Source organism: Dunckerocampus dactyliophorus, chromosome 3, assembly GCF_027744805.1.
Source record: "Dunckerocampus dactyliophorus isolate RoL2022-P2 chromosome 3, RoL_Ddac_1.1, whole genome shotgun sequence".
NCBI lineage: Eukaryota > Metazoa > Chordata > Actinopteri > Syngnathiformes > Syngnathidae > Dunckerocampus > Dunckerocampus dactyliophorus.
Window position 1 is genome coordinate 23588850 of NC_072821.1, and position 27777 is coordinate 23616626.

General features: G+C 41.2%; 1 protein-coding gene across 1 annotated transcript in view; it reads left to right on the forward strand.

Annotated features, from left to right (window-relative positions):
• The window catches only part of LOC129178407 (leucine-rich repeat-containing protein 4C-like), a 76094-nt gene extending 50081 nt beyond the window's left edge, over positions 1-26013 (forward strand). The window contains exon 2 of the mRNA XM_054770622.1: positions 21164-26013. Within this exon, the coding sequence (XP_054626597.1) occupies positions 21191-23083 (1893 nt within the window). The 5' untranslated portion in view covers positions 21164-21190 and the 3' untranslated portion in view covers positions 23084-26013. The remainder of the gene's footprint in view (positions 1-21163) is intronic.
• Positions 26014-27777: the final 1764 nt, after the last annotated feature.

Here is a 27777-nt window from a genome sequence, read left to right on the forward strand (position 1 = left end):
TCCAGCATACCCACGACCCTAGTGAGGATAAGCGGCATAGGAAATGGATGGATGGATGGATCAGCACTCCTGATTTAACACTTGACTCCTTGACTCAGAGAGCTTCCATTATTAACCGATTCATGTGCTGAATCACTCTTCAGAATTGAAGTCAAAGTCAACATAGTGAAAAAACTTGACCGCAACCAACCAAAGTAATCATGGAAAACTTACCTACCGCTTGCAGTTCATGCAAGACGTGTTTTTATTGACAGCTCCTCCACACGGAAAGTTGTGTGCTGCAGTGAAATGCATCCAAGCGGAAACAACGGTTAGGCTGAACTAATGTTCTGCACCGCAGAGCCGCGTTTGTCAAAGCTGTCCCCCAGCCATGGGGGTGGCCGCGCCATAGCTCCGCCATTGATTATAACCTGAACACATCAACAGCATTGCAATTCCAACACCATATACAGTATGTAGGGTAGGGCATCGTTTGAATTTAAACGATTCCGGTTCCGATTCCTCGTTTCGATTCCGGTTCCTAATGATTCTCGATTGCGATGCTTTTAAGAGTAAGGGTCATAAAAGTTTGCATGGTTTAAATGAAGGCGCGAACTAGAATTTTTTGGGGAAGAAATATCTGAACTTCTCCATGAATTGTTTAATGATATGAACTTTTTTTTTATCAACTTTACTATGAATTTCTCACAGGGCTATTTTCAACCAGTATATAAATATCAAACCATTCAACTTGAATATAAATGTTATGTTAAGTTTCTTTCTACAGGAGTACACTTTCATAAAAGATGTTTATTACACGGGCTAATGTTATCACTTAGCACTAGTATACTATGTTTGCTGCCTCAATGTTGGTGTAAGCTATTTTTTATGAAGCTCTTATTTTGTTCTATGTAATCAGGATGTAGCCAACAGAGCTCCTATTTTGAAGGAAGTGTGTGTGTGGGTTGAGAAGGTTCCTTGACTGTTGCTAAACGAGACCAGCTATGTACATGAATAAACTTACCTCCTAGAGCCGTAGCTCCCGTCCTTTATTTACACTGAACTTCTGTATCAGCGGGCACCCTGAAACCTTGGGTTACATTGTCATGAGACAGTTGTCATTTATTGCTTGACTTCACTGATTCTCACTGCTCCAAGGAAGTCCAACCTAGCGCATTAAAGACGAGGTATTCCTGTTATTTCCACACCATGAATCTGGAGGTGTTTGATCATGTTTACCCTCCTTTGCATGATATTGTGCTATAAATGTTGCACTGAGTCGACCGCTCTTTCTTAATGATGGTAAGCCAACCGTTGTAGCCGCTTTGTCTTCATTGGTGCTCGTCGGCTTCTTCTTTGTTGGTGTCCGGCAGCTTGTTCTTCGTTAGTGTATGCGACTATTTGTGAAACTCGGAATCAAAATTTAAAAATCGCAATTTTAGTCCCGGTTCCGATCAATGCTCGAGACCCAATGCCCGACCCTACATATATGTATCTCTAGTCTCTAGTCCCTTCGTCATCGGAACAATACCTCCGCATTGACACTAGATGACTGCGAGATGCATTCACAGACACTCCTTACATCACAACATCTTTATTATGCGTGTATGTGTGGTCTAAATAAAGAGAAATTTGGGATGCTCCGATATATCGGCCACCAATCAGTATCGAACAATTTCCGTGAAAAATCACATGATCGGCATATGCCAGTAAATGCCTTTCAACAGCGATCACCTGTGGCTAGTACTATTGCAGTGCGCAGCGATCCATGCATGCAGTACAGTGTCTTGCCCTAACTAACGTCTCGGGCGTCGTGCTCCTCCCACTTTCCTGCATGGTGCACAGGCGTGCCAAAAAAACCCCATCATGTCTGCCGTGTGGAACTTGTGGAATCGTATGGTTCCTTTTTTCATATCATACTGTATGGCCAATAACACTTATCATAAATAAATTGAAAAATTATTGAAAAATAATTAGTCCATGTGATCGGTATCGGCCCATTTCAGTCCTGGATGATCGGTGTCAGAATGGGCAGCGTAAAACCCCGATCGAAGCATCCTTAACAAAAATACAGAGAAAAACAATAAGTGGATATTCTTATCAGTCACTTTGTAACTCTTAATGTTGAAGTGTAATTTAATTATGCTCGGAAATCCCAGAAAATGCACTCAAAACATATTAATTCATCTTAAATGAAATACTGTCTTTAAATGTAACCCATGATTGCTCATAATAACAGCTAAAGTGTCACGATTGGCTCTAGCAGTGTTCTAGGATCCCGAGATGCAGCGTGAGGAGTCCGTTAGAGATGACAAAAAGGATTTAGCACAAAAAGTGTCCTCAGACACAGGTAACAGGTAATGCAAAAAAAAAAAAAAAAAGAGTAAAAAGCACTAAGGTAGCTTCTGAATGTAGAGCAGGCAGATGGCGATAACAAAAGCATAAACAAGCTCCGACTGGATGTAACCAGGCAGGTAGCGCAGATACTCACAAAAGCCAGCGAGGTTGACCAGTACATAGTACATCATATGGCAACAAACAAGGCACAGAAAAGTAGTAAGCAGGTGAGGAGCAGAGAACAATCTGGCAACGAGTTGAGCTTAAGAACGCCAGGAGTCCTAACAAGCATCAGGTGTGTCAGGGTAGACTCCGCCTCTGCGGGCACAGCATGCACCGCAAAAGATGGCAGAGAGGCGGCTGCAGAGCGACGACACAGAGCATGACATAAAATGTGATTCAGATGTTCTGCTTTTATTAAAGAAACTAGTACGGATGAGCAAGTGCACCACTATCTTTATCTGTATCTGTATCCATCTACCTGGAGTGGGCGTGGTTTCATTGGAAATGGGCGTGGCTTAAATCTGTACATTATTTTAAGTCTGAATTTAACATGGATTGATCCGAAGTTTATTATTCAGCTATACGTGTACTGTGTATGTGTGTAAGTCATCTGTAAGACTTTATCATTTAATTATTTTTTAATGATCTGTGTGAAGTTGGTGATTCATGCAAACATCCAATGATGGCAAACAGGGAAATAATCTGTCAATCTTGTTCACTGTAGTTTTCTCAAAAGCACCACATTCGGTACTACAAGCAAAGTTTTCCAACCGACTTTATATCACCAGCCAAATTATAAGCAAGCAGACGAAAAAAAAACCCTCATCAGTGACTGACGCACGAGCCGTATGTCTTGTGAAATGCCGTGCACGTTACGAAACAAGTTTAAGATTGCAACGTGCATAATGACATGTATTGAGAGTGGTGTAATATTTTCCCACACTTACCATAAAGCACCGTGTATAAACCGCACTTTTTTTCCACGGGTAAGAAGCAAAAAATCGGGGTGCGGTTTATACACGATGACAGGTCTGTGACCAGACTCGGTACGGGGAGAAATTGATTAGAAGCCCATTTTAGAATAGCCGTCTGTGGGTCAGACAGTTGCTTTGACTTTAGCGCCCTCTGCTGTACAGTTGCTGAAAATGCTTGTGTATGCAATTTCTTTCTAACTTATCTGACGGCTGTCTGTATTTTCACACATTGAAATGATCTCAATATACACTGAAGCTAACCTAAGCTTTCATTAAAACATTGCAGATGTTGTAAAATACAATACGTTGGAGTTTATTCAAATTCACACTGACGCAATGCAGCGTTATGTGTTATGTACAATACATGGATAACTGATCCGCATGCGCATGCTCAGAACGCCACTCTATCACCGCTCGCGTCACCGCTAAACCAACATTTGCTACCGTTAAATCAAGGCTAAAGCAACGCCGGCTTCAGCGGTGCACCGCTAGGACAACGCCCGTGTTTTCTATTTTTTTTTCCCATTTTTTGCGCGGTGACGAGCGTTGTCGAAATTCAGCCCCCTCTTCCTACCGTTCACTGGACGCTACAGCAAAGTTCGGGCGGTGTGACCGGGCCTGTACCCTCTCAAAATGCCATGACGATCTTTCAACTCAGCGTTCAAACTCTCCGTCTGCCGGTATGCAGAAGAGTTTGGGAACCGGGCAGCAGGACGGCAGCACGGTGTGGACGAGTCAGTCATCCGGCGTTGGAGAGCGGACATCATCGGCAAGTTGACGGCAATCTTTTCTTACATGAATTCCATTGCAGATGAATTGGTGGACGGCAGATTTTGCCTTTCTTTTTCTTTTTGAAATTGCTTAGTACCTTTCCGCATGTTGATTTGAGATGAAAGAGTTAGCAAGCATTTATGAACTAAAAAATGTTTTTTTCCTGCCGTGAGCCTGAAAATGGGGGTGCGGTTAATACACGGGTGCGGTTTATACACGGTGATTTACGGTATGTATATGATGTAGTATGATTGCCATACAGGCAGAATATTTCATGCAGTTCTGTACTGTGCAGGTGTACCTAATGTTGTGGCCAGTCAATGCAGGTTACTGTTACCACTGTCTGTGTACTGCCAACTGAAAATGAACAAAATTCTTATATTGTAGGTAGCACTGCCTGTTTTATGATGACTTCATGGAATCAGACAAAAATACATTTCAAGGAAAAAAGCGGTCATGCTACCCAAATTGAGTTGCGTAAGTGACTGACGCAACACAAGCCTGCACAGCGCTGTCTTGTCAAATGCACCGCGTACTTTACGAAACAGGTTCACCAAGTAACTTTCGATACAAACCGAAATAGAGGTGATCTGAGGAAAACCTAATAAAGCGGAGGCAGTGGGCAACACCGCACAAGCTGTTTTCAACTTGCCAATTGCACCGTGTGCATGAATGAGGCACCGATCCTCTGTGGCTCTAGCCTGCACAGTCTGTCTCGGGAGGGGCGGTCGCTGTGTGTGACTGACCAATTACAGAGCGTGAGGAGTGAATACATAATGAGGATTTTCTTCCATCAAAATTACGGGTAATGACGAGATGCTCGTATTTGGCAAAAATGCTAAAAAATCGTTTTTAACAAGAATCCCTCTCATCCCTACAAACTTAAGTAAAGTTAAGTAAACTTGAGTATTAAGTAACTAGATCTTCACACAGTGTGCTATCTTTTAGATTGATTTACATTTCAGTTAATTTGGAGCTGTTAATAAACACAAATATATATCCAGTCGTCCCTCCTTTATCGCAGTGAATTGGCCGCAGACCTGACGGCAATGTGTGAATTTCCACGAAGTAGGATTCAATATTAATAAACAGAAGACTAAATATGATAAGAATAATAAAATACATTAAAATGGGCATATTTCAGACATACTTGCAAATGGTGATTAATCACGATTAATTAATTTGAAAGTCGGGATGAATCAGATTAAAAACTTTAATCATTTGACAGCCCGAGTAATCATTTTTTAAAACAAAAATTTGTGACTTTGCGGGCCGTGAATGCTGAATTGCCAGTGTGCGGCAATCTTCTGTATTGCGTTAAGAATTCAAATTTGCAATATCACAATACTTCAGTTTGTGTCTTACAGTAGTTTAAGACAACAGCTCTTAAACACAGACATAGCAAATTACACTGCACACCAGCCAAAACGTGGGGTCCCACCTACTTCGATGCAGCAACAAGGGAGGGTGTTGTAATATTTTTGTTTAATCCCCAAATCCAGCAATTGGAGTGTAAATCCATGTTTGTGTGACCACTCACCAAGACTTCCTCCACTGCCATGACGCCTTGCACCTACATCAGAGTGGCGGGCTAAACCAGTGACACGAATACTAAGTGCGACCTGGTCTCCTTAATCCCTTTGCAGAGAGCAGGCAGAAAGCATTCCAATATGGAGGTCCCTGGACGATTATTTAGCGCGTGCAATTATCATAATGGAGGCAGCATACGGTAATATCTAATTAGGAATTGAATTATCACTTGATGGGTGTCACCAAACCGTTCAATTGCTTTCTGTTTTCCAGTATGGGTGCACAATTCCAACCCACCTCCACCTCCATCGAATTTGGACACATTCTACATTGTGATGAAAATATAACCTTTTTGATGCAGTGCAAGTTTTCACAAGTGCAAACTAAACAGAAAACAAACATATTGTTAAAACAATACCTCTAACATTGTCAATCAAAACTGAGCATTATTATCTTTAGATACAACTCTTCTACACGAGGAGTGATGTTCTATAATTAGTTCATAAGTCACATATTTTTAGGTCATCGTCACATGACGCTAGAGCAACCTGAAAAAAAGACAGCTCGTGAACATTTATGAAGAATGGAAGCCTTTGGTAAGTCTAACTGCGCCAAAATGATGTCAAAATAATGAATTCCAACTGTTGACTGTAACGTCATTGAGAGTGTGCGTCACAGCAATTCCAAAATAGAAATAGAACAGTTCAATACAAGTGATGGCCGCATAGGGCAAACTGCTGTGTTTATTTTACTGTTTGGTGTAATACGACTTTTTTTTTCCTTCCTCACTGCCACTTGTCACTTTGACCATAATTCCAGAGGGCACTTTGATTGCTCTCATTTCAGTGCCTTTTTAATATAATCTGCTCTGTCACAAAATGAGACCAGCCATCTCAAATTGTGATCATTTTCAATAATATGACCGTGCCATCCGGGAGAGCTTCTGCCCTAAGGGGATGGCGGAGGTTAAACTCAGGTCAGAAGGTCAACTGTAGTACCCTATTGCTCATAGTTCACCAAGAAGTGACATCTGTTCCCTTCCCGATAGGTGCAAACAAAACCTGCTGTGTAAAAGGCTAACAAACTGGCCTTTAGCTCATAGATTTCATAGATTAGCAGAAGCATTTCTTTGAAATCTGTCATCTTGTGTAAGCAATTATGTTCAGGATGGAGTGTACAGTGTTATTGTAACTATATATACTATTATAAACCTCTTTTTTAAAATAGCTGTACCTGGACAATGGGACCAAACCATATTTTAATTGCTACTTTAGTGCCAGGGCATTGCATAAACTGTGTGCAAAACGATGTTCAGTTTGCACAAAAAAAGACACTGTGTATACTTTTCCAGCATAAATGTAGCACCATATTTTCTTCAGAGATTTATTTATCATTGAAATCAGCCTCTTTAATATTGTTGTTAAAATTAAGCAGTAATACATCAGTATAACACACTGCCAAAAATTCCCTGGTAATCATATATTGCTTGATGCTACATTTATCATGTGGACCTATCGTGTGGTTGTGTCTGTCTATCATTTTCATCAGTCGCTCTTTGATCCACTCTGCATGTGGGCTGTTTAGTACAGTGATTACCAACCATTGTGCTGTGGCACATTAGTGTGCTGTAAGAGATGATTAGGTGTGCCGTGGAAAATTGTTCAATTTCACTTAATTGGTGCATAATTTATTATCATTATTATTACGGTGCTTCCCATAATTCATTTATTTTATAGATTTGGCGTTACGTTGTTTGTCTTCACTCATGAACATATTATAATGGGACTGTCTGTGAATGTAGCTTGTTGTTACAACCCTGTACAGTAGATGGCGTTGTAACTCCGCTTCTTAACACACTTAATGTGTACCTGGTCTCCCAGAGAATAAGAAGACGTAGCAGGAAGGATCGGTGTTGGCAATTTAGCAACTTTGTTGGTATATTTAGATAGTAGTCAGACCTCGCTAGTCGTCTTTTTCAAAAAAGCGACTGGCGACAAATCTAGCAAATTTGGGGCACTTTAGCAGACTCAAACATCAAAGCACGTATCGCACCGCTGAACGAGCAGTGGGTCTCCGTCTTGCTTGTGACATTAAAAAAAACACAAAAAGAAGTGACATAAGAAAGTTAATTTACATTTCATTTACGAAACACTTTTTAACATGAAAATATATTCATATGTATGGCAGCATTGTATAGTGACAGGCACAAGGTAAGCCTACATCAGGGGTCACCAGTGTGGTGCCCGCGGGCACCAGGTAGCCCCCCACGACCACATGAGGTGCCCGCAAGCCTGCTTTTCATTCAGGTTTTCAGTTAATAATGTGAGAACACTAGAAAGAAAAGTATTCTGAAACATAAAATGTGAGTTGTGGATACCAGCATTTTGTGAATGTTTTGGTAAAACAAGCATATTTGATTTGTTTGGGTTGAAATAAGGTATGAAAATCATTTCTACAAAAATGAGTAGCTCGTGGCCATTTTCATTTTCTAAAAGTAGCTCTCGCAAGAAAAAACATTGGTGACCCCTGGCCTACATAATTGATCTTATTGTTACTTTTGATGTATACTTTTCATTACCTTTTTTTTTTTTACATTTGGTTTACATTTTTTAAATGTAAAATATGTGCCTTGACTCATTGGGGAACACTGATTTCGGGATTACACATGTGCCCTGTGATTGGTTGGTGACCTGTCCAGAGTGTACTCCGTCTTTCGCCAAAGTCAGCTGGGATAGGTACTAAAAGTGTCCGCTCACGTCGACATACAGTACGTGGTTACCAATTTAATTCATTCATTCATTTTCTATGGTTATATGGTCTATGGACTGGTTGCCAGAGCACATATAGACAAACAACCAGTCACACTCACTCACACTCACCTATGGACAATTTAGAGTCTCCGATTAACCTTGTCTCCAATAAACCAGAGTACCCGGAGAAAACCCACGCACAGAAAGAACATGCAAAGTCCACACAGAGATGCCCAAATGGAGATACGAACCTAGATCTTCCAGGTATCCTGACTGTGTGGCCAACATGCTAACCACTACGCCACAATGCAGTGGTTAACTTCCTCATTATCGCTAAGCAACGTGCCACAACAAAACTATTGTCTCGTTCGGTGTAATATAAGCTTAAAAATAAAAGCATGGCATGGCATATTAACCATTTATATTGTTTTTAGATTGTTAGCCGATATACAAAAGCTTCATCGTCATTGTAGTCAAGACACACAATAAAATCACTGCAGCAGTTCTGTTAGATAAGAGTATAAAATATTGTCTGGTGTGTTGGCGGAATGACGATGAGACAGGATGACTGTGCACAAATCAGCCTTTTATTGGTGTCTACAAAGGAGCACTGAATATCTTACAGCATGACGCACTTCAATGCGGCCATCGTGTCTTGGCAACTCTTCTTCTCTCTTGGGTTGGCGGGGGGCTTCACAACTAGCAGGCGGACACCACTGCCCCCTACAGCCAAACACTGAATCACAGCTCAGAACAATACCCAATGGAGGACGATGTCAACAAACTGCCATACGTTGTACCTTGGACTGTTTTCCTGTGGCATTGTGATCAAACTGAGCCAGCGTAACCTGGTTTGAAATAGAAATGCTCTTTTTTTCATGTACCTATACTGCCAGAAATATTTAACAAGCCTCTTCATAGAGAAATTAACAGTTGTTGGACTAGTTCCTCCTGACTGAATCTAAATTCTTCATTCTTCCAGGTTATATTGTAAAACTGTACATTTAGGAAAATTGTAAGCTTCTAATTGGTGGTAACAGTTTGGAAAAGGCCCTTTCTATTCCAGCATGACTGTGTCCCAGTACACAAAGCAAGCTCCAGAAAGGCATGATTGGTCAAGTTTGGTGTAGAAGAACTTGATGGGGCCACATACTGTAGAGCTCTTACCTCAATCAAAAAGTTTTTGGATGAACTTGAACAAAGTTTGTGAGCCAACAGGCCCACTTGTCCATCCAACACTGGTGACCTCACAAATGAATCTACCAAAATAATCTACAAAATCTTCCTGGAGGAAAAACTTTTAGAGCTGCAAAGACTAGATACATTTCTAGGCAAGTATTTGACTTTAAAATTAAATAACAGTTGCAGTGCATAACCAATAGCTGAGAATATACTGCGGTTCCACAGTACAGTTGATCCCCGTAAACTTTCACGGCCCCGCAGGTTTGTGGATTTTTGGTCAAAAAAATGTTTCTTTTAGATTTCTTTTTTTTCTGCTTTTTCTGCAGAAAACATGTCATTCACCCTAAGTCAGTAAGAATTTATAAATATGTGATAATACAGGTCAAATGTACAGCATACATGCACCACTGTTAATAAAAGTCCACAATGTTCATATGTTTATGTCTTTATGCTTCACTGAAATATTTTTTGTCAAGCGTTGAGATTTTGCACTTTGTTTGTTGATCCTTGAACACACCATAGTTAAGCTGAGACGCAAATGAAGCTTGTATATAACTTCTACACCTAAACTCTGAATCCAGACCCTAAAACGTAACCCCCGCGAAAACCGGAGCTCTATTGTATATTCTTTTGTCTACTGCTTTAGTTCAGCACCCTTGCTAACCACTCATTCATACAAAACACATCTATACTCACACTTCAACTATGAGTATGACCTTGCTTATGTTTTGGTCTTTCATTCCATTTGCAGCAGAATCATTGTTCTGAGTCACTGTTAAGTGGTAATTCAATCTTTTATAGTCTGTATCTTCTACATGAACAGGATGCAGCTTTCTTCACTCCTTTCAAAATGAAACACTATGCCTACATTCAGCTGAAATTCAGCAATTTGGCAAAGCCCATTCACAGAAAATACAAATATCGGGAGTTGTTGATTTGAATTCCCAGAATAAGGATACCAAAATATTTTAATAGTAGTGTACTGGTGTAAAAGCCACAAATGTTTTCCCAAGTGCTTCTTTTTCTGTGTGTCCTTCACTCAAGTGTAATGCAGCAATGTATTTTTTTTTTTTCAAAGCGGTGGTGGGAAGAGTGTGTGGGGATGTTGCAAAGAGGGGATGCTTGACCGAAAAAAGCCTGCTAAAAATGCTCACTAAAGGAAGTGGAAAAATCCTGTTGGCCAAAGCTGAATGTCATCAGCACAACGTCGAATTGGGCCAGACAATGAAAGGCTGAATACTGAACCACTGCAAACTCTAATGTAATCAATCAGCATATAATCATAATGCATTTTCATGCATATGTATGCATGCATGTACCGGATGGAACAAGCACCATGCACCATGCAGTAAGCGTGCCAGTAACGATACAGCAAACATATTTGTTACATCCAAATCTTCCCAATAGCATAAAAATGATAAATACACATAAGCATGTCATTTTGCCGCAAGATTCATCCACTCAGTGAAAGGCCCATCATTTCTGTTCCTGTTGAAAGAATGGAGTTTGGCTGATAAGTCAGCAGCACAGCACAGCTCCTGAGATTTATTTCCCTAACACCAGCAGCACAACCGGTACCCAGGCCAAGCTGGGGGAGGGGAACTGCATGCATGCACCTTCTTTTGGAGTAGAGAGGCACAGTAAGACAAAAACACTTGTCACGGACATTGTAGCGTGAACAATGAAATAAATACACAAGCCAACCTGGAAATATTATTCCAAAGTCTCTAAAACTAAACAGAACGACGCAAACACATGAAAGTTACACAAAAGACAACTACGGTATTTTCCATACAATACGTTGCATCAGTCAAAAAATGTGTCAAAACTAGGAAATAAACATTTATATAAAGTGGTGTTTTCCCCTTTCCTGAATTCCTATTTTTTTGCATTTTTGTCACACTTAAATGTTTTGGATTATTAAACTAATTGAAGTATTAGTCAATGACAACACAAATGAACACAAATTGCAGTTTTTAAATGATTTTTCAATAAATACATGGCTATGTGTGAAAAAGTGATTGCCCCTCCTCTTCAACCCATCAGTCTGCTAAAGCTTATAAAGCCATTAGTAGGGACTCCAGCGAAGAGATCACAAAAGAACCTACAACAAGATCCAAGGAACTGCAGGATTCAGTTAAGGTCAGGGTTCATGACTCTACCATAAGAAAGACACTGAGCAAAAACGGTTCCAAGACAAAAACCACTGCTGAGCAAATAGAACATTAAGGCTTGTCTCAATTTTGCCATAAAGCGTCTTGATGATCCCCAAAACTTTTGGGAAAATACTCTGTGGTCTGACAGGACAAAAGTTGAACTTTTTGGAAGATGTGTGTCCCATTTCATCTGGCATAAAAGTCATGCCGCGTTTCAGAAAAAGAACATCACACCAACAGTAAAATATGGTGGTGGTAGTGCGATGGTTTGGGACTGTTTTGCTGCTTCAGGATCTGGACGACTTGATAAATAGAACCATGAATTCTGATGTCTATCAAAAATTCTGAAGGAGAATGTCCAGCCATCTGTTTGTGACCTCAAGTTGAAACCAACTTGGGTCCTGCAGCAAGACAATGATCCAAAACACACCAGCAAGTCCACCTGGCTGAAGAAGAAAAAAACAACAAGACTTTGGAGTGGCCTAGTCAAAGTCCTGACCTGAATCTTATTGAGATGCTGTGGCATGACCTTAAAAAAGCGGTTCATGCTCGAAAACCCTCCAATGTGGCTGAATTACAACAATTTTGCAAACATACGTGGGCCAAAATTCCTCCACAGGGCTGTAAGAGACTCATTGCAAGTTATTGCAAATGCTTGATTGCAGTTGTTGCTGCTAAGTGTGGCCCAACCATTTGTTAGGTTTAGGGAGCAATCATTTTTTCACACAGGGCCATGCAGGTTTGGATTTTTTCTCCCTCAATAACCAAAAGTTTCATTTAAAAACTGCATTTTGTGTTGAGTTGTGTTGTCATTGACTAAAATTTAAATTTGTTTGTTGATCTGACACATTTCAGTGTGACAAACAAGCAAAAAATAACAAATCATGAAGGGGGCAAACACTTTTTCACACCACGATATATATTGTGTATAAGTCACACCTCCCTATAAGTCACATGACCAGCCAAACTATGAAAAAAAGTGTGACTTAGAGTCCGGAAAATACGGTAAACATCTAAGCTTGCAGGAAGGCTACTAGCATCACAAATGAGACGCTGACATGCTGATCCTCTCTCAGAACATTGTGCATAGTGCCTTCATGTAAAATATTCAGTATACAGTGGATCCCCGTATATTGGGAGCATTCAGCATTCGCGACCTTGCCAACTGGTTTTTTGATCAAAACATTTTTTTCTTTTATTTGTGGGAAAACCCGCCCTTTGTGATTTTCTTTTCAAAAATAGGCCGTTTTTTGGAGAAAACCCATCTCACTCACCCTATCATTAATAATTTGTAAATGTAATAATAAAGCACAAAATGTCTGCATTATAAATAACTGCATAACAATACAGCATACAGTACATGTTGGTGTGAGGTTTGAATGGCCAAGGGCTTTTGTTTGTATTGTAAATTCCAGTGTATAAACTGCACTGAAGTATAAGCTGCACCAACGGAATTTTGAGGAAAAAAAAGGTTTGCTCGTATATAAGATGCACTGGTGTATAAACCGCAGGTGTCCACATCATAAAATGGCATATAATGGTGTGCACGAATCCGTGAGGACGAGTCAGCTCTTTATTTGACAGGAGCCAATCATGAGCTATGAAAAAAACCTCACAACAACCTTGTCAAACCATTATAAATTGCAAGATGTCATTACTCAATATAACAGTCTGACTCATGGTTTCATGTTACAAACAACATTAAAGTCATCACACTGCAACTTAACACTCAAACATTATACCTCATAAATATAGAAACATGTATCAATACAAGTTCAACATAAAAAAACATTTAAAAACATTTTAAAGTTTTCCCATAATGCATTTCGTTGAGAAAACCATTTCATTGAAGGAGCATAGAAAGTATAAAAAAATGGTGGATGGCGCTGCAGTGTTGCTTCTGTTCACCAGAGGGAGCTAGAGGGCCCGGAGCCCAAAGCCGGGGAAGCTGATGACATTGCAGCGCCCAAGGAATGTGTTGCACAGACACAATGCTTTATATATAATGCTTATATTGGGACATTGCCCTGCGATTGGCTGGCGACCAGTCCAGGGTGTACCCCGCCTGTCGCCCGAAGTCAGCTGGGATAGGCTCCAGCATGCCCCCGCGACCCTAATGAGGATGAAGCGGTATAGAAAATGGATGGATGGATGGATGGATATTGGGACATGTGTTGAGACATGGGTGTTAAGTTGCTATGTGATGAATTTTGTGTTAGTAAAGTGTTCCTTGAAATATGACACCTTGAGTGTCATATTTAATTTGCTGCATCGCTGTATCAGCCTCAAGGTTCAAAGTTTAAGAAATAAGTAGCGGCTTATACACCGGAATTTATGGTACCTTGTACTTTGTGCTGGTGGCACCACATGCGGTTGGAAAGGAGTTCAAGACGCACGAGCTAAAAATCTCTCATTCAATTTTTCAAGGTAGTTGTTTTTGCTGTGAGTTTTTGTGATTGTCAAGCTTAGCGCGCCCAAACGTCCTGCACCTTTTCAGGATTTTGGAAAGAAACCTAAACCACAGAAAGGAGAAAGTTGAACTTATGGATATGTTCAAGGGAGGCAAAACCTGTGCAGCTGTAAGTCGCCATTGTGGAGCGAATGAAATAAACACCTGAGCATATTGTACTTTGTTTGGTGTCTTCCTGTTTTGCTTTGGTTAAGGTACATTTAAAGTCCAACTATAGTATTATGAGTAGTTGACACTGACTTTAATGCCAGTAAGAATTTAATTTCCCTTTTTGTAATAAGTTATTCACAGATAATTGAAAAGATAGGTAATGTTAATGAACCCTCGTAGTGATCTCAAACACTGAGGCAACAGATCGGTTATTCATATACATCTCTAAGAAATCCATAGTGTGTGAGAACCTTGTACAGGCGTTAAACATTAACACATAGACATGAATCAAACTCGCAGTAAATGAAAGCAAATGTAATGAATCCATAATGTGTTAAATAAATAGATGAATGCAGTTCAGCTTAGCTTGACAGTTCTCTAAGCCGCAACAGGTTTCTTTCTCTGTCATTAAGCCAGACTTGTCAGAATAAATATAACTTCATTCAATTACTTCTAGTTGCAAATGGCTCTGATTAGTAGCATGTTTTTTTATGTCTACATATGTTGATATTTCCATCCATCCATGTTCCATGTTGCTTATCCTCATTAGCGTCGCAGGGGTATGCTGGAGCCTATCCCATTCCTTTGGGCGAGAGGCAGGGTACACCCTGGACTGGTCCCCAGCCAATCGCAGGGCACATATAGACAAACAATCATTCACGCTCCCATTCAGCCCTATGGATAATTTAGAGTCTCCAGTTAACCTAACATGCATGTTTTTGGAATGTGGGAGGAAACCGGAGTACCCGGAGAAAACCCACGCACGCACGCTCCTGACTGTGTAGCCAACATGCTAGCCACCCAGCCACCGTGTGGCCTGTTGATATGTAATAAATGTAAAAAAGTGCCTTGCTGTTTCATTCCCAGATATCGAGGTGACATTGAAACAATGGGTTGAATTTTCAGCATTAGGTAATTGAAACATCAGATTCCAATGTTGATTTAGCATCATTTTGCACACGCTGCTAACATTGAAACAACGTTGATTTCATCACCATAAATCAACACAGTTATTCAATTTTCGAGAGACACATTCTTCTTTTGTTTTCAGCTTCCTGGTCATGTAATTGGATTAAACTGGAAATTGAACGTACCTTGAATTGGGTCCAGAGCTGTGTAGGAGCTTTGCCTGGTTGGTTGATAAACTGGGGTCTGAAAAGGGTGACTGGCAGTGTGCCTGAGTTGTGTCGATTCATCTAAAAACTGGATATGAATGTTGGTCAGTTCATTTATGGTGGGCTTCCCATGGTATTTGCAAAAGATGAAGCTATCCTGTTACATTAGACAAAACAAACTTACATGAAGGTGGTGGAGACATAGAAAACTGCTGACCTGAAAAAGGCATAGAAACACATCAGAGCAATCACATGACATGCATCGGGTTATTCATCATGAATGTTAGCTCCAAGCTGGGAAATATGACTTGATTGGCAATGTTCTTAAATACATGAATAACAGTTAACTTACCCACAGGGATTCCCGGCATATGCAAAATGTTCTAGGGAGATGTACAAAGCGACACATATCTACTTCACCAGCTTCTATTCTTCTCTTTTTTGAAATAGTGGTTGACACCGTGTATTACCGCCACCGCTAGTGTGTAACAGGAATTGCAGCCGCTAAATTTCCCATCGTGATTTTGATGATCTAAATTGCCCATAGGTATGAATGTGAGTGTGAATGGTTGTTTGTCTATATGTGCCCTGCGATTGGCTGGCGACCAGTCCAGGGTGTACCCCGCCTGTCGCCCGAAGTCAGCTGGGATAGGCTCCAGCATGCCCCCGCGACCCTAATGAGGAAGAAGCGGTATAGAAAATGGATGGATAGATGGATTTTGATGAGGATTCTGATGGAAAGTCAACAACAATCAACGTTGTTTCAGTGTTACCTTGCTTCATGCTTAGTCCAAATAATGATACTTAATAAATTCAAGGAGCCTCAGCTCATTGTTTTTTAACTTAGTTATTATTCATCATGGCCCCCACGGTGGTCTAGTGGTTAGCAGGTTGGCCACAGTCTGGAGATCGGGAAGACGTTCGAAGGGAAGGGAAGGGTTCGATCCTCCCTTGGGGCATTTCTGTGTGGAGTTTGCATGTTCTCCCCGTGCGTGCGTGGGTTTTCTCCGGGTACTTCGGTTTCCTCCCACATTCCCAAAAACATGCATGTGAGGTTGATTGGCGACTCTAAATTGCCCATAGGTATGAATGTGAGTGTGAATGGTTGTTTGTCTATATGTGCCCTGCGATTGGCTGGCGACCAGTCCAGGGTGTACCCCGCCTGTTGCCGAAGTCAGCTGGGATAGCAAGCCCCCTAATGACGAAAAGCAGCATAGAAAATGGATGGATGGATGGATTATTCATCATTATTTGAAAAATTAAGAAATATATATTTTTTGTTAGATTTTAGTAACAAATCATGAAAAAGGACGTCATTTAATTTGTTTTAAATGTTTGATTCTTAACTGATTATCAAATGAAACTAATGAAAATCATTAGTAATTAAAATATGTGTATTTTGTTTATTTTATTTATTTTCACACACTTCCAAAGATGTCCTTTTAAGATACGGGGTATCCATATTGCTGAATGCGTTGTCGGCTGACAAAGTATCTAGGTTGTGTTGCTTTTCTTGTAAGACATTCAAAATGCTGCACCTTGTCAAGCAGAACAAAAACATGCTGTGAATCCTCTCACAGCAGCTTGAATGGGTTTATTCCTCAAAAGAGGAAGGAAACCAAAGTGAAGCAGAAGATCTATGCGTTGCAGACTGAAGTTGAATTAATTTACTGAAAAGAAATGAAATCTATTAATCTAAAATCACTTGTCAACTTTGCTCAGTAGCTTGTTCGTTGCAGACGTTTTGGGCTAGTGTGCATGCGTGTTGTTTCACATGTTCAGAAAATGTGAACGATATAGGTTATGTTCCTGATACGTCCATAAAAATTTTGATTTTTGACACAACACTACCTCCACCCTCCCTCACCAGCCTGAGCCCTACTGCTAGCTTGACTTGACGTACTTTTTAACTATGTCTCACACACGTATTAAATGCATTTGAAAGTACATCATGTATAGGTACTCACCACTAATGAATGATAATGTAAGCTGAACAGATGGAATCGGAGTCACGGTGGAGCATTTAGCCATGTCGTCAGGCTAGAGAAGGCATTTTGCCTCTCACAGCACACAACTGTGGTGCCTTCAAGTGCCGCCATAGTGCGGAATCTCAAAGCTTGACAAAAAAAAACGTTATTAGTGAAGGACAAACATGTACAAAGTGTGGGCTTTTTAACAGTGGGCCTTATATGCTGACCATTTTACCTGTATTATCACATTTTTATGAAATACTAAGAGGTGAAGCAATGTTTGGTCAACTACTCAACATCAGCTGGTGAGCTACCTGTTGGAGACCCCTGTGATAGCGAAACTGTCTAAAGCTGTACTTACACTACGTGTTTCTGTTGCACAACTTCAACACACAACTAGCGTTTTGAAGACGAGCCATGAGTATTATAATGATAACAAGAGCGCAAGATTGTGAAGTGACACTTTCAAAAGTACGTGATGATGATCAATGGTTTTTTTTAATAATTTTGCTGTAGTATATATATATATATATATATATAAACTATACAGTAGTTTTAAATGCAGTAAACAATTTTAAATCCATATAAATGATGAAAGAAAGGGATAAATGAACATTTACCTTGATTGTTGACAAAGACAGCTATGGGGCAGCCGGCGAGGACGAGGAGCGAGCTACATGGACCATGTGTTTTGCTATGAGTTATTTCTGAATTCTGTAGTGTTTCTCACCTTCTTTATCAGAATGCTGGCACTTTTTGGCAAATTTCTTTGGCTTCATTGTGGGTTATTTTCCAGCCGTGATCAATCAGAAAAGCAGACTTATGGCGTAGCGAAGTACGGTGTCAGTCGCTGATGACGTCATAGACAGGTCATGTAGCTGGGGGACAGTGACTTCCAATTCTGGTTTCCATGGAAAGGAGGCTGCTAACAGAGACACTTTGTAATAAAAATATGTTACAAACACAGTTGGACTTACACGGCGTATTATTAATGCAACATGACGCATGCCATATTGTACGCTAACCAGGACATGTACACAAACCGACGCACATGTTTGCGTACATTTTGCACTGAAAATATGCTAACCAGGGTGTACGCTAACAAACGTTCCACTGTAAACAGTTTTTCTAATATGTATGTATATAAAATGATACTACAATTAGATTTGTTGGCAAAGGCCTTTTTGTATTTGTGTTTGGAGAAATGCCATGTGTTTTGTGGTCATTCTCATCAGTATGTTCAGTATATATTTAGATGTTGATATTAAATCTATACATGATTTTTGTGATCATTGAGGCACTCCATATCCAATTTTGGTTTTGAGCGAAAAAGTTTGGCAAACCCTGCACGTTCCTCAAGAACTGTGATTGACTGACGACCAGTCCAGGGTGTACCCCGCCTGTCGCCCGAAATCAGCTGGGATAGGCTCCAGTATACCCCGGATGGATGGATGGATGGATGGATGGATGGATGGATGGATGGATGGATGGATGGATGGATGGATGGATGGATGGATAGATGGATGGATAGATGGATGGATGGATTCCTCAAGAACACAAGCTACAAGATGCTCATATGTTTTATTAGATGGACATGCGTATACTTGTTATGTAAGTCCTGATCAGTGCCATTGTCACGCCAGCACAGGCTTGTTATAAGAAAATGAATCTATAAATCACAGTACCATGCCAATGCCTGCTGGCACAGAAGCTAAAAAGTAAATGTGGGTGTATGTTTATCTTTCAGCCAGGATTTTAGATGTAAGCAGCAAACTGCTTTCACAGTCTCTAAATACATTTTCAGCTGTGTAGATTCAATTAGGAAGGGATGAAGGGTGGAATCTATTTATTTTCCATTTATGTGGAAAAAAAAATATTGTTCTGTTTTACTGTAAGAAGATAAACATTTTGAAAAAGCTAAGTCCAAGTCTGTAATTTCTGCCTGTGAGCAAAACACAATCTTCATCTTATTTTGCATTTTTCAAAAAACATTCCAATCAAACACAATTACAGACATTTCATTGACAACAATGTATTTGTTTCCTGTTGTGTGTTTGCTACGTTCAACAATTGCTGTGTTTGAGTGTTTTAGCGTACAGCCAGACAAAATGAGCCCTTGCCAGTGGGAGGCCTTGTTCGATCTCATTCCCCTGCAGAGACTGTAGCCTCCCAGCACAGTGGAAGCATGGCAGCCTGGCTGGTGAAAAAACAAGACACATGTAGATTATTTTCTGCTGATTAGGTCAGCCACTCAGCCTTACGAGAGAACAATTCCACTTCGGTTCACAATTTTTCCAGTTTAGAAAACATCTGTTGTCATATTTCCTGTGTGAGTAGTTGACACACAACATGGATAGAAAGTCACATGTTCTCTGCGGTCCCCACAACATGATATGTGCTTATGCACTACGTGATGTGTACAAGCACCCTGCTTGTATGTAAGGGGGTGATAGCACACCTATCATACTGTGTGAATTAAGTCCAAGCTGCTGTATATTGCTGGGTCTATTTTTGGTCTTTGGCAAGTAGGCATATTCCTAATCAATGACGACCTGAATGGATTGATGCAATGTAAAGTAAACTGAGCTCTGGTGAATCTGTTATACTTATGGAACAATACCATATTGCTTATTCACACTTTAGTCAATATTTGTTTTTGGGTGTCATGATAAATTGGAATCTAATGAAATATAAATAGGTTAATGCTGCCACCAAATAAATGCATTCCCCATTGACTTGACAGTCAGGCTACAGCGCTCATCACTTTATATACTAAAAGGTTCTATATATAAGAAAATTACTTGGGTATTAATTGTATTAATTGTAAGTATTAATTGTTAATCCCATTTTGACAGTCTCAGTTGAACAGCTTGGTTGCATATGTGGTTAACATGTCTGCCTCACAGCCTGTACTGGTCTGTATTGCATGTTGTCCCAGCGCTTGCATGGGTTTACTCCAGGTACTCCTGTTTCCTCCCACAGTCCAAAAACCTATATTGGCTTCAGGCCACCTGTGACCGTGAACAGGCTCAGCAAATGAATGATAGCTCTTTTATTGGATATTTGATTTGTGCAGAGGTATCGTTTAATTTTATGATTTTTAATTCTTCCATGCATCCATTTTGATGGTCACAGGTACGCTGGAGCCTATCCTAGCTGACTTTGGGTGAGAGGCGGGGCACACCCTGGACTGGTCGCCAACCAATCAAAGGGCACATATAGACAAACAACCATTCACACTCACATTCGTACCTATGGCCAATTTAGAGTCTCCAATTAGCCTAACATGCAGGTTTTTGAGAAAACCCACTCACATATGCATGGGGAAAACATGCAAACTCTCCACAGAGGTGCCCAAACGGAGATTTGAACCCTCACTCTCCTGACTGTGTGGCCAATATGCTAACTACGCCATCTTGCAGCCGTTTTTTTTATTAATATTTTTTAGCACTAATGTGCACTTGTATGAATGGCTCCTCATATGTAGTAATAACACAGCCATTTCCACCAGTAGGGATCCGTGCATGTTGCCGTAAAGAAGGCATGGGCAACTTAAACAGGTGTGGTAGTCTTGGCTTGTGTGCACACGTCTTTTACAACCACATAAACATAATAAATATACTTTATTAGGCCCGCGAGGGAAATGATGTCTATGTGCTGCAGTATGTCACAGTCTTTAGCAGAGTGAGGCCAAATTACAATGCCACATTATCTTGTAATGCTTCCAAATGCGGTTTGTGCTTTTTACTGAGTTTTTCTCTTTTTGTGTTTTACAGAAAACAAAAACAGCAGATGAACTATGAATGCTGAACAAAATGATCTCCCTCCACCGCCAGACAATGAGAAGTCGTAGGCTGAAGGGGGCACTGTCCAACCCCCTTTTTGTGGTCCTCTTGGCCCTTCATATCTTGGTGGTGGCCGGGCTAGTTCGTGCACAGACCTGTCCCTCCGTCTGCTCGTGCAGTAACCAGTTCAGCAAAGTCATATGCACCCGTCGCAGTCTACGGGACGTGCCAGATGGCATCTCCACCAACACCCGTTACCTAAACCTTCAAGACAACCTCATTCAGGTTATCAAGGTGGACAGTTTTAAGCACCTGCGCCATCTGGAGATTCTGCAGCTGAGCAAGAATCACATCCGCAGCATTGAGATAGGCGCCTTCAATGGACTTGCGAGCCTGAACACACTGGAGCTCTTTGATAATCGACTCACGACAATCCCTAATGGAGCATTTGAGTATTTGTCCAAGCTAAAGGAATTGTGGCTTCGGAACAACCCTATTGAAAGTATACCATCTTATGCCTTCAACCGGGTCCCCTCTCTCCGAAGGCTGGATCTTGGTGAGCTTAAACGTCTCTCCTACATTTCAGATGGAGCTTTCAAAGACTTGAGCAATCTACGCTATTTGAATCTGGGAATGTGCAACCTCAAGGAGATCCCTAACATCTTACCACTAGTAAGACTTGAGGAACTGGAAATGTCTGGAAATCAGCTGTCTGTTGTCAAGCCAAGCGCATTTACAGGACTAGTGAACCTCCAGAAGCTATGGATGATGCATGCTCAGATTCAAACCATTGAGAGAAATTCCTTTGATGACTTGCAGTCATTAGTAGAGCTTAACCTTGCTCACAACAACCTAACCTTTCTACCACATGACCTCTTCACACCACTTCATCGCATGGAACGAGTCCACCTTCATCACAATCCTTGGAATTGCAACTGTGATATCTTGTGGCTGAGTTGGTGGCTAAAGGAGTCTGTACCTGCCAATACGAGTTGCTGTGCCCGTTGCCACACTCCGACACTGTTTAAAGGACGCTACATAGGGGAATTGGACCATAGCTATTTCCAGTGTGACATTCCTGTCATAGTGGAGCCACCCACTGACTTAAATGTGACTGAGGGCATGGGTGCAGAGCTTAAATGCCGTACAAGCTCCTTGACATCCATCAGCTGGTTTACGCCAAACGGCTCCCTGGTGACACACGGGGCTTATAAGGTGCGTCTATCTGTACTCAATGACGGGACGCTTAACTTTACCAGCGTCACAATGCAAGACACTGGGACGTACACTTGTATGGTCAGCAACACAGCGGGCAATATCTCCGCCTCTGCTGTGCTCAACGTCACTTCTGTGGAAAACAGTGGGGTGACGTATTTTACAACAGTCACAGTGGAGACCATTGAGACCCCAGGTGATGACAGCCACACACCACTTCCCCCGTTCGGTTGGGTGTCATCCTCGACAACAAAAAGCACGCCCGTTTCAACAAGGACAACAGAGAGGACTTATACCATTCCAGTTCTAGACCTGGATGGAGAAAGAGCCCTCAACGGTCTGGATGAGGTGATGAAAACCACCAAGATTATCATTGGCTGCTTTGTGGCTATCACGCTTATGGCTGCTGTTCTGCTTGTTATTTTCTATAAAATGAGAAAGCAGCATAACCAACAGGATCCTGATGGCCCAGCCTCCTCTATGGAGGTCATTACTGTTGAAGAAGAGCTTGCAGGTGTTGCTGCTATTGACAGACACCTATCGCTGCCCCCACTGGAGCACTACAACCACTACAACACCTACAAGAGCACTTACCATCACCCCTCCATGCTCAGTACCATACACAGCTCTACCACACAGGAACATTTACTGATTCAAGCCTGTTCAAAAGACAATGTACAAGAGACCCAAATCTGAGGTTGCATTCAACATCATTTTCAACATGAGCATTTTTGGGTACACAAAGGACACCACAAAGAGGATCAAATACATCCTTATGACATTAAGGTGGCACAGTTAATGTCAATAACAGTGCTAAATCCACATTTGGAAAAGGGACCACTGATTATACTTTATTAATTGTCTTTAAAAAACAAAGATTATTTATTGAAAAAGTATGTCTAGTGACTAATGAAAAAAAAACAAATTGTGATAGCTCTTTAGCTTGTTTTCTTTCTCTATCTGTAAAGCTGCACAAGGAAAAGAATGGTTTACTAAATGTGAATATGGAATGTTGGCCTTAGACTGAAGTGAATACAAGGTCATTGAATTTAACGTTTGCTCTCAGATGATGTTTTGGTTTTTGTGAAGGGAATTGTTTTCATTTTTATAAGCATTTATTTGCTTGTTGCTCTGAGTCCACATTAGGAAACATCGGTGTGGTTTCCAACATAAAATGTGTTAATTTTTATAATCATGCCGTTACAGCTGCCATTCAGCAGAGTCTTTTGATGGAAAAACTCTTGATGATATCACAGGGAAACCAGTGTGTCTGAGGAGGAAAGCAGCCAAATTAGTATGTGCATTCCCCCTGAGGCTTTTTAAAGCAGCCATATATCATTCATTGTAATTAAGATAAAGTTCTTGCTCCCACTCCTCCCTCCAACTATTATTTACACTTCAATTCTTTATTAGTTCTTTTGTTGCATTCGTTTTCTCATTTCTGTCTCGCCCCCTTTCTACTCCCTCCCCGTTCCCTGTTTCTCAGTGTCCTCATGCTTGTCCTTCTTTGATTGTCTCTGCTGCTTAATTCAGGGACATTTCTCAGCCCTTGCCATGTCTCATTTGTCTCGCTTTAGCCGTCGGCGTGTGCCGCACGACGGCAGAATATTGCTTGAGAAAATGAAGGGGAGCATAAGGCTGCAGTCAGTACCCTCTCTGTTAACCCAGTTATGATGTACGTCCATGCAGTGTCGTGTTACCTCGCCATCACCCCGGGGTCACACAAGCTCATGTGCTGATAGTCCATCTGTTGGTACAGATAAAGAGGCAAATGAGGCAGCTTTGTAATGTAGTGTGACCCTGTCGGACCAATGCAGACAGGGCTAACGTACTCAGTGAAGCAGCGAGAGACCTGGCACAAAAATAGGGAGATGGGTTACGTCTCATTAAACTGCATCAGCACTTCATTTGCAGACCCACAGTGGAAAGCTGATAACCAAACAGCATTAGAGTTTTTCTCTCGCCATGTGCCGAGCATGTAACAGGGGTAGAGGACTTTGATATGGAAGCGACCCCTGCTCAGAGTCATTGTTTTTATACAAAAAAAAGAGACTCACTTTGATGTTGCATCATTTATAGTCCATCAGAAGATTGTCTCAGTAGTTTGTTTTTCTATTCAGTCTTTCAGAGGAAAAAAAGTAAGACCAGTAGGTGTGTGGAGGAAGGATAGACCCACAAGGGTCATGAGGGGTCTTCAAACAGAAATATGGAAGATATGAAGGAAGAGGAATGAAAAATAGATAAGGCATAAGGAGGCAAAACTAGCCATCAGACAGTCGCCATGGAAACGGTGACCTTGTGTGGAAAGTAAGATGAGGTGGATATGCCTTTCACTCGTCTGCACTGGTCTCTGTGCAACAAGCTTATCTGAATTTCCCAGTGAAGATTAAACAGACGCCAGTGATTATTGCCAAATAATGTAAGGGGTGATTACAGATGGAATCATGGAACATATGACATCATCGTTGCAGAGCACTGTGGAGCTTCATGCTGTTGAAATTAAATAAATTACTTCATGATTTGAAAATGTGAGCAGTTTATCTTTCCATTCCTCCTCGCCTCATTAATTTTAAATTCAGTAAGGACCGCTACCATATCTTATAGGAGCAATGTAATAAAGGCCCGTCGCTCACCAACTCATATGCGTCTGATCAGTTAGTCACCCACATTTTTTCCTCCATCACTTCTCAATAACACACATTTGATGGAACCTAAATAAACATTACAAGACCAATGTGTGGGTACAAACTGCAGAAATGGATTAGAAATATCAGCCTTTCTGCTGGTGTTATGAATGATGTGGGCATCATGAATAATGTGAAGTGTGAACCATTCTTTCCCTTTCCACTGTTTTCTGTTTCAGTACTAAATTTATTTAACTGTTTTTGGTGGCTTAATGATTCAGTGTTGATTCTGGCTATAATAAAAAAAAAAGGTTGGGATTTTATATACCTATATATTTGGGAATGAGAGTTTTTTCAGAGTGAATGGAAATGCTCTGCTATGGAAGTATGTACATGAGAAAACTGTCCCTATACATGGGGCTATTTTGGGATGAAATTAAGACTGAAGTGCAGAATTTTGGACATGACATACTGATAGAGTAAGCTTGATTTTTGTGCAGAACCCAAGCCAAGGTGATCAAAACCTTGTGAGTTATTCTGCCAACTGTCCATGTATGGGGAGGGGTTACTGTATGTGGGAATATTCTCTCATTTTTGGAGAGGATAACCATCAAATGGTTCAATTTCTACAAAAAAATATTTTCAAAAACAAATTGCAAAAAATATTAAGCTCAGACTTTTACATGTGCTTCAATTGTTTAAAAAATGCAAAAGAAAAACAAGGGAAAAAAAGAACAGCAAGAGACTGTGCTTGTCCAGCTAATTTTTCTGAGGATGATGTCCATTTATTGATACCTGAGATTGTAGTTCATACTGTACATGAATATGAATAAAATGCATTTTTTCCCAAAAGAGTTCATGAAACATGTTATTCATTATGATGTTGTCACTATTTTGTTCCATTTCCAGATGAACACATGGGTATAAATATTCAAACAAAATGAAATACTGAGCAGCTTGTATCAGAATTAAGGGGAATACTTTGAACAGACATGCCATAGCTTACACAATTAGATCAGAGGGGGAAGTGTCTCCAAGAGGAAAAGAAAATAATTTGTCTGGCACGCATTGTCAGACATATTGTTTCATCTTCTGCAAATCTTTTACTTGGAAGGCAGCGTTGAAGTCTCTTGTGCAAATTGAGGCTGACTACAAAATATACTATATTAAATAATACTGAAAATAAGTGCGAAAAACAAGAATACAGTCGTCCCTCGCCACGTCATGCTTCAAATTTTGCAGTTTCACTCTGTACTAATACTCTCCATATTTACGCGTACACACTACAAAACCCAGCACCTCTTCCAGATTTGCCATTTTGTAGTTGTTATTTTGCTCATATCTTACATGTTGTATGTTGTACATGCTGTATGATGTTGTATTTCGCCGCTCCATCGACTCGACCTTGAGATCTCCAGAGTTCCGGGGTCAACACCCACCACCCAGCCAGGTGGAAGTGCTCGCAAGTGGCAGTGAGAATGTAAGCAAAGGTGAGGAAGGCGTGGAGCAATACAAGCTAAGCTCAAGTTAAGACTGCACTGACTCTCCTTACCAAGCATTTTCCTTGCAAATGTATGATCTTTAGTGAATAAAATGGATCACATGGTGAAGTAAACAGCAGAGATGCTTTGCCACAAGCTGCAACTGCAGGAACTACACTAAGGATGCTGATGCAGATCTTCTTCCGAGATGGTATTCCTTGGAGCATCCACATTGTTGGAAACCCTTCTGCATCATCAGCAGGGATCTCAGGTTCACAGGTGTTTCGCCCCTTAACCTGTACACATCGCCTGAGTGGGGCAGAGAAAACTGACTAGGCTTCGCATGCAGACGGGTTCCGACTGTGGGCTCTCTTCAGCCACAGCCATCTTGAGCTGAACTCAGCTGCTGCGGCTATGTCCCCGGTGGCTATCTTCAGCTGTTTGAGATTCCCAACCCTCTAGAGGAAGTAACGCAACGATTTTGCCGGGAATTCACTGCAGCCAAGTGGGGAAGAACAGCTTCATTGATCAGGTATTGGTATTTGGCTTTCTTCAGTTGGTGGGACGTGGCTATCCTCTCTTCCCAGGACACCGTAAGCTCAGCGACTATGATGGTTTTCGTGCTCCTGGATGTCAGGACCCTGTCTGGTCGCAGCGAGGTCACAAGCTTCTTATTCAAGTCCACACTCAGCTCCGAGTTGGAGGCACATTCTAAGGTAAAAGGTAGGTTCTTGGCTGATGTGATGGTCTTGCGAGCCTTCCCTCACTAAGATTATGGCTCCGGAAGGTTGGGCCTGCTGGTGATTTGGTGATTTCCGTGAGGACATTATCGTGCCTCTATCTGATGCGCCCTTCTGCCAATGTCTTGGCCAATCATCAGGATGTGGTTCAGTGTACAGGAGGCTGCTCCACATTGGTTGCAAGATGGGTCTTCCTCTCCACCTCAAATCTTTATGTTGCTTGGGGTTGGCAACAGGTCAGTCACAGAGCGCAGGAGAAAGCTCAACTTTCCTTGGTTGGTTTGCCACAGTTCTTTCCAAGACAGTGGTTGCTCCTGTGTCTGGTCCCACTGCGTCCATCGGCCCTGAGTCCAATCGCTTTCACCATGAGGCCTTTTTGACTCTGGCATCAGCTCTGCTCCACCTTTTCTTCCCGTAGTGCCCAAGGCCCAGGAGTCCCTGGCATACCACACCCATGATTTCTTCATGTTTCCAGTAGAATTCTGCTTCCATCACAGCTTGCTTGGGTTTCCACTTTCTGCCACATTTAATGGTCTTGCTTACAT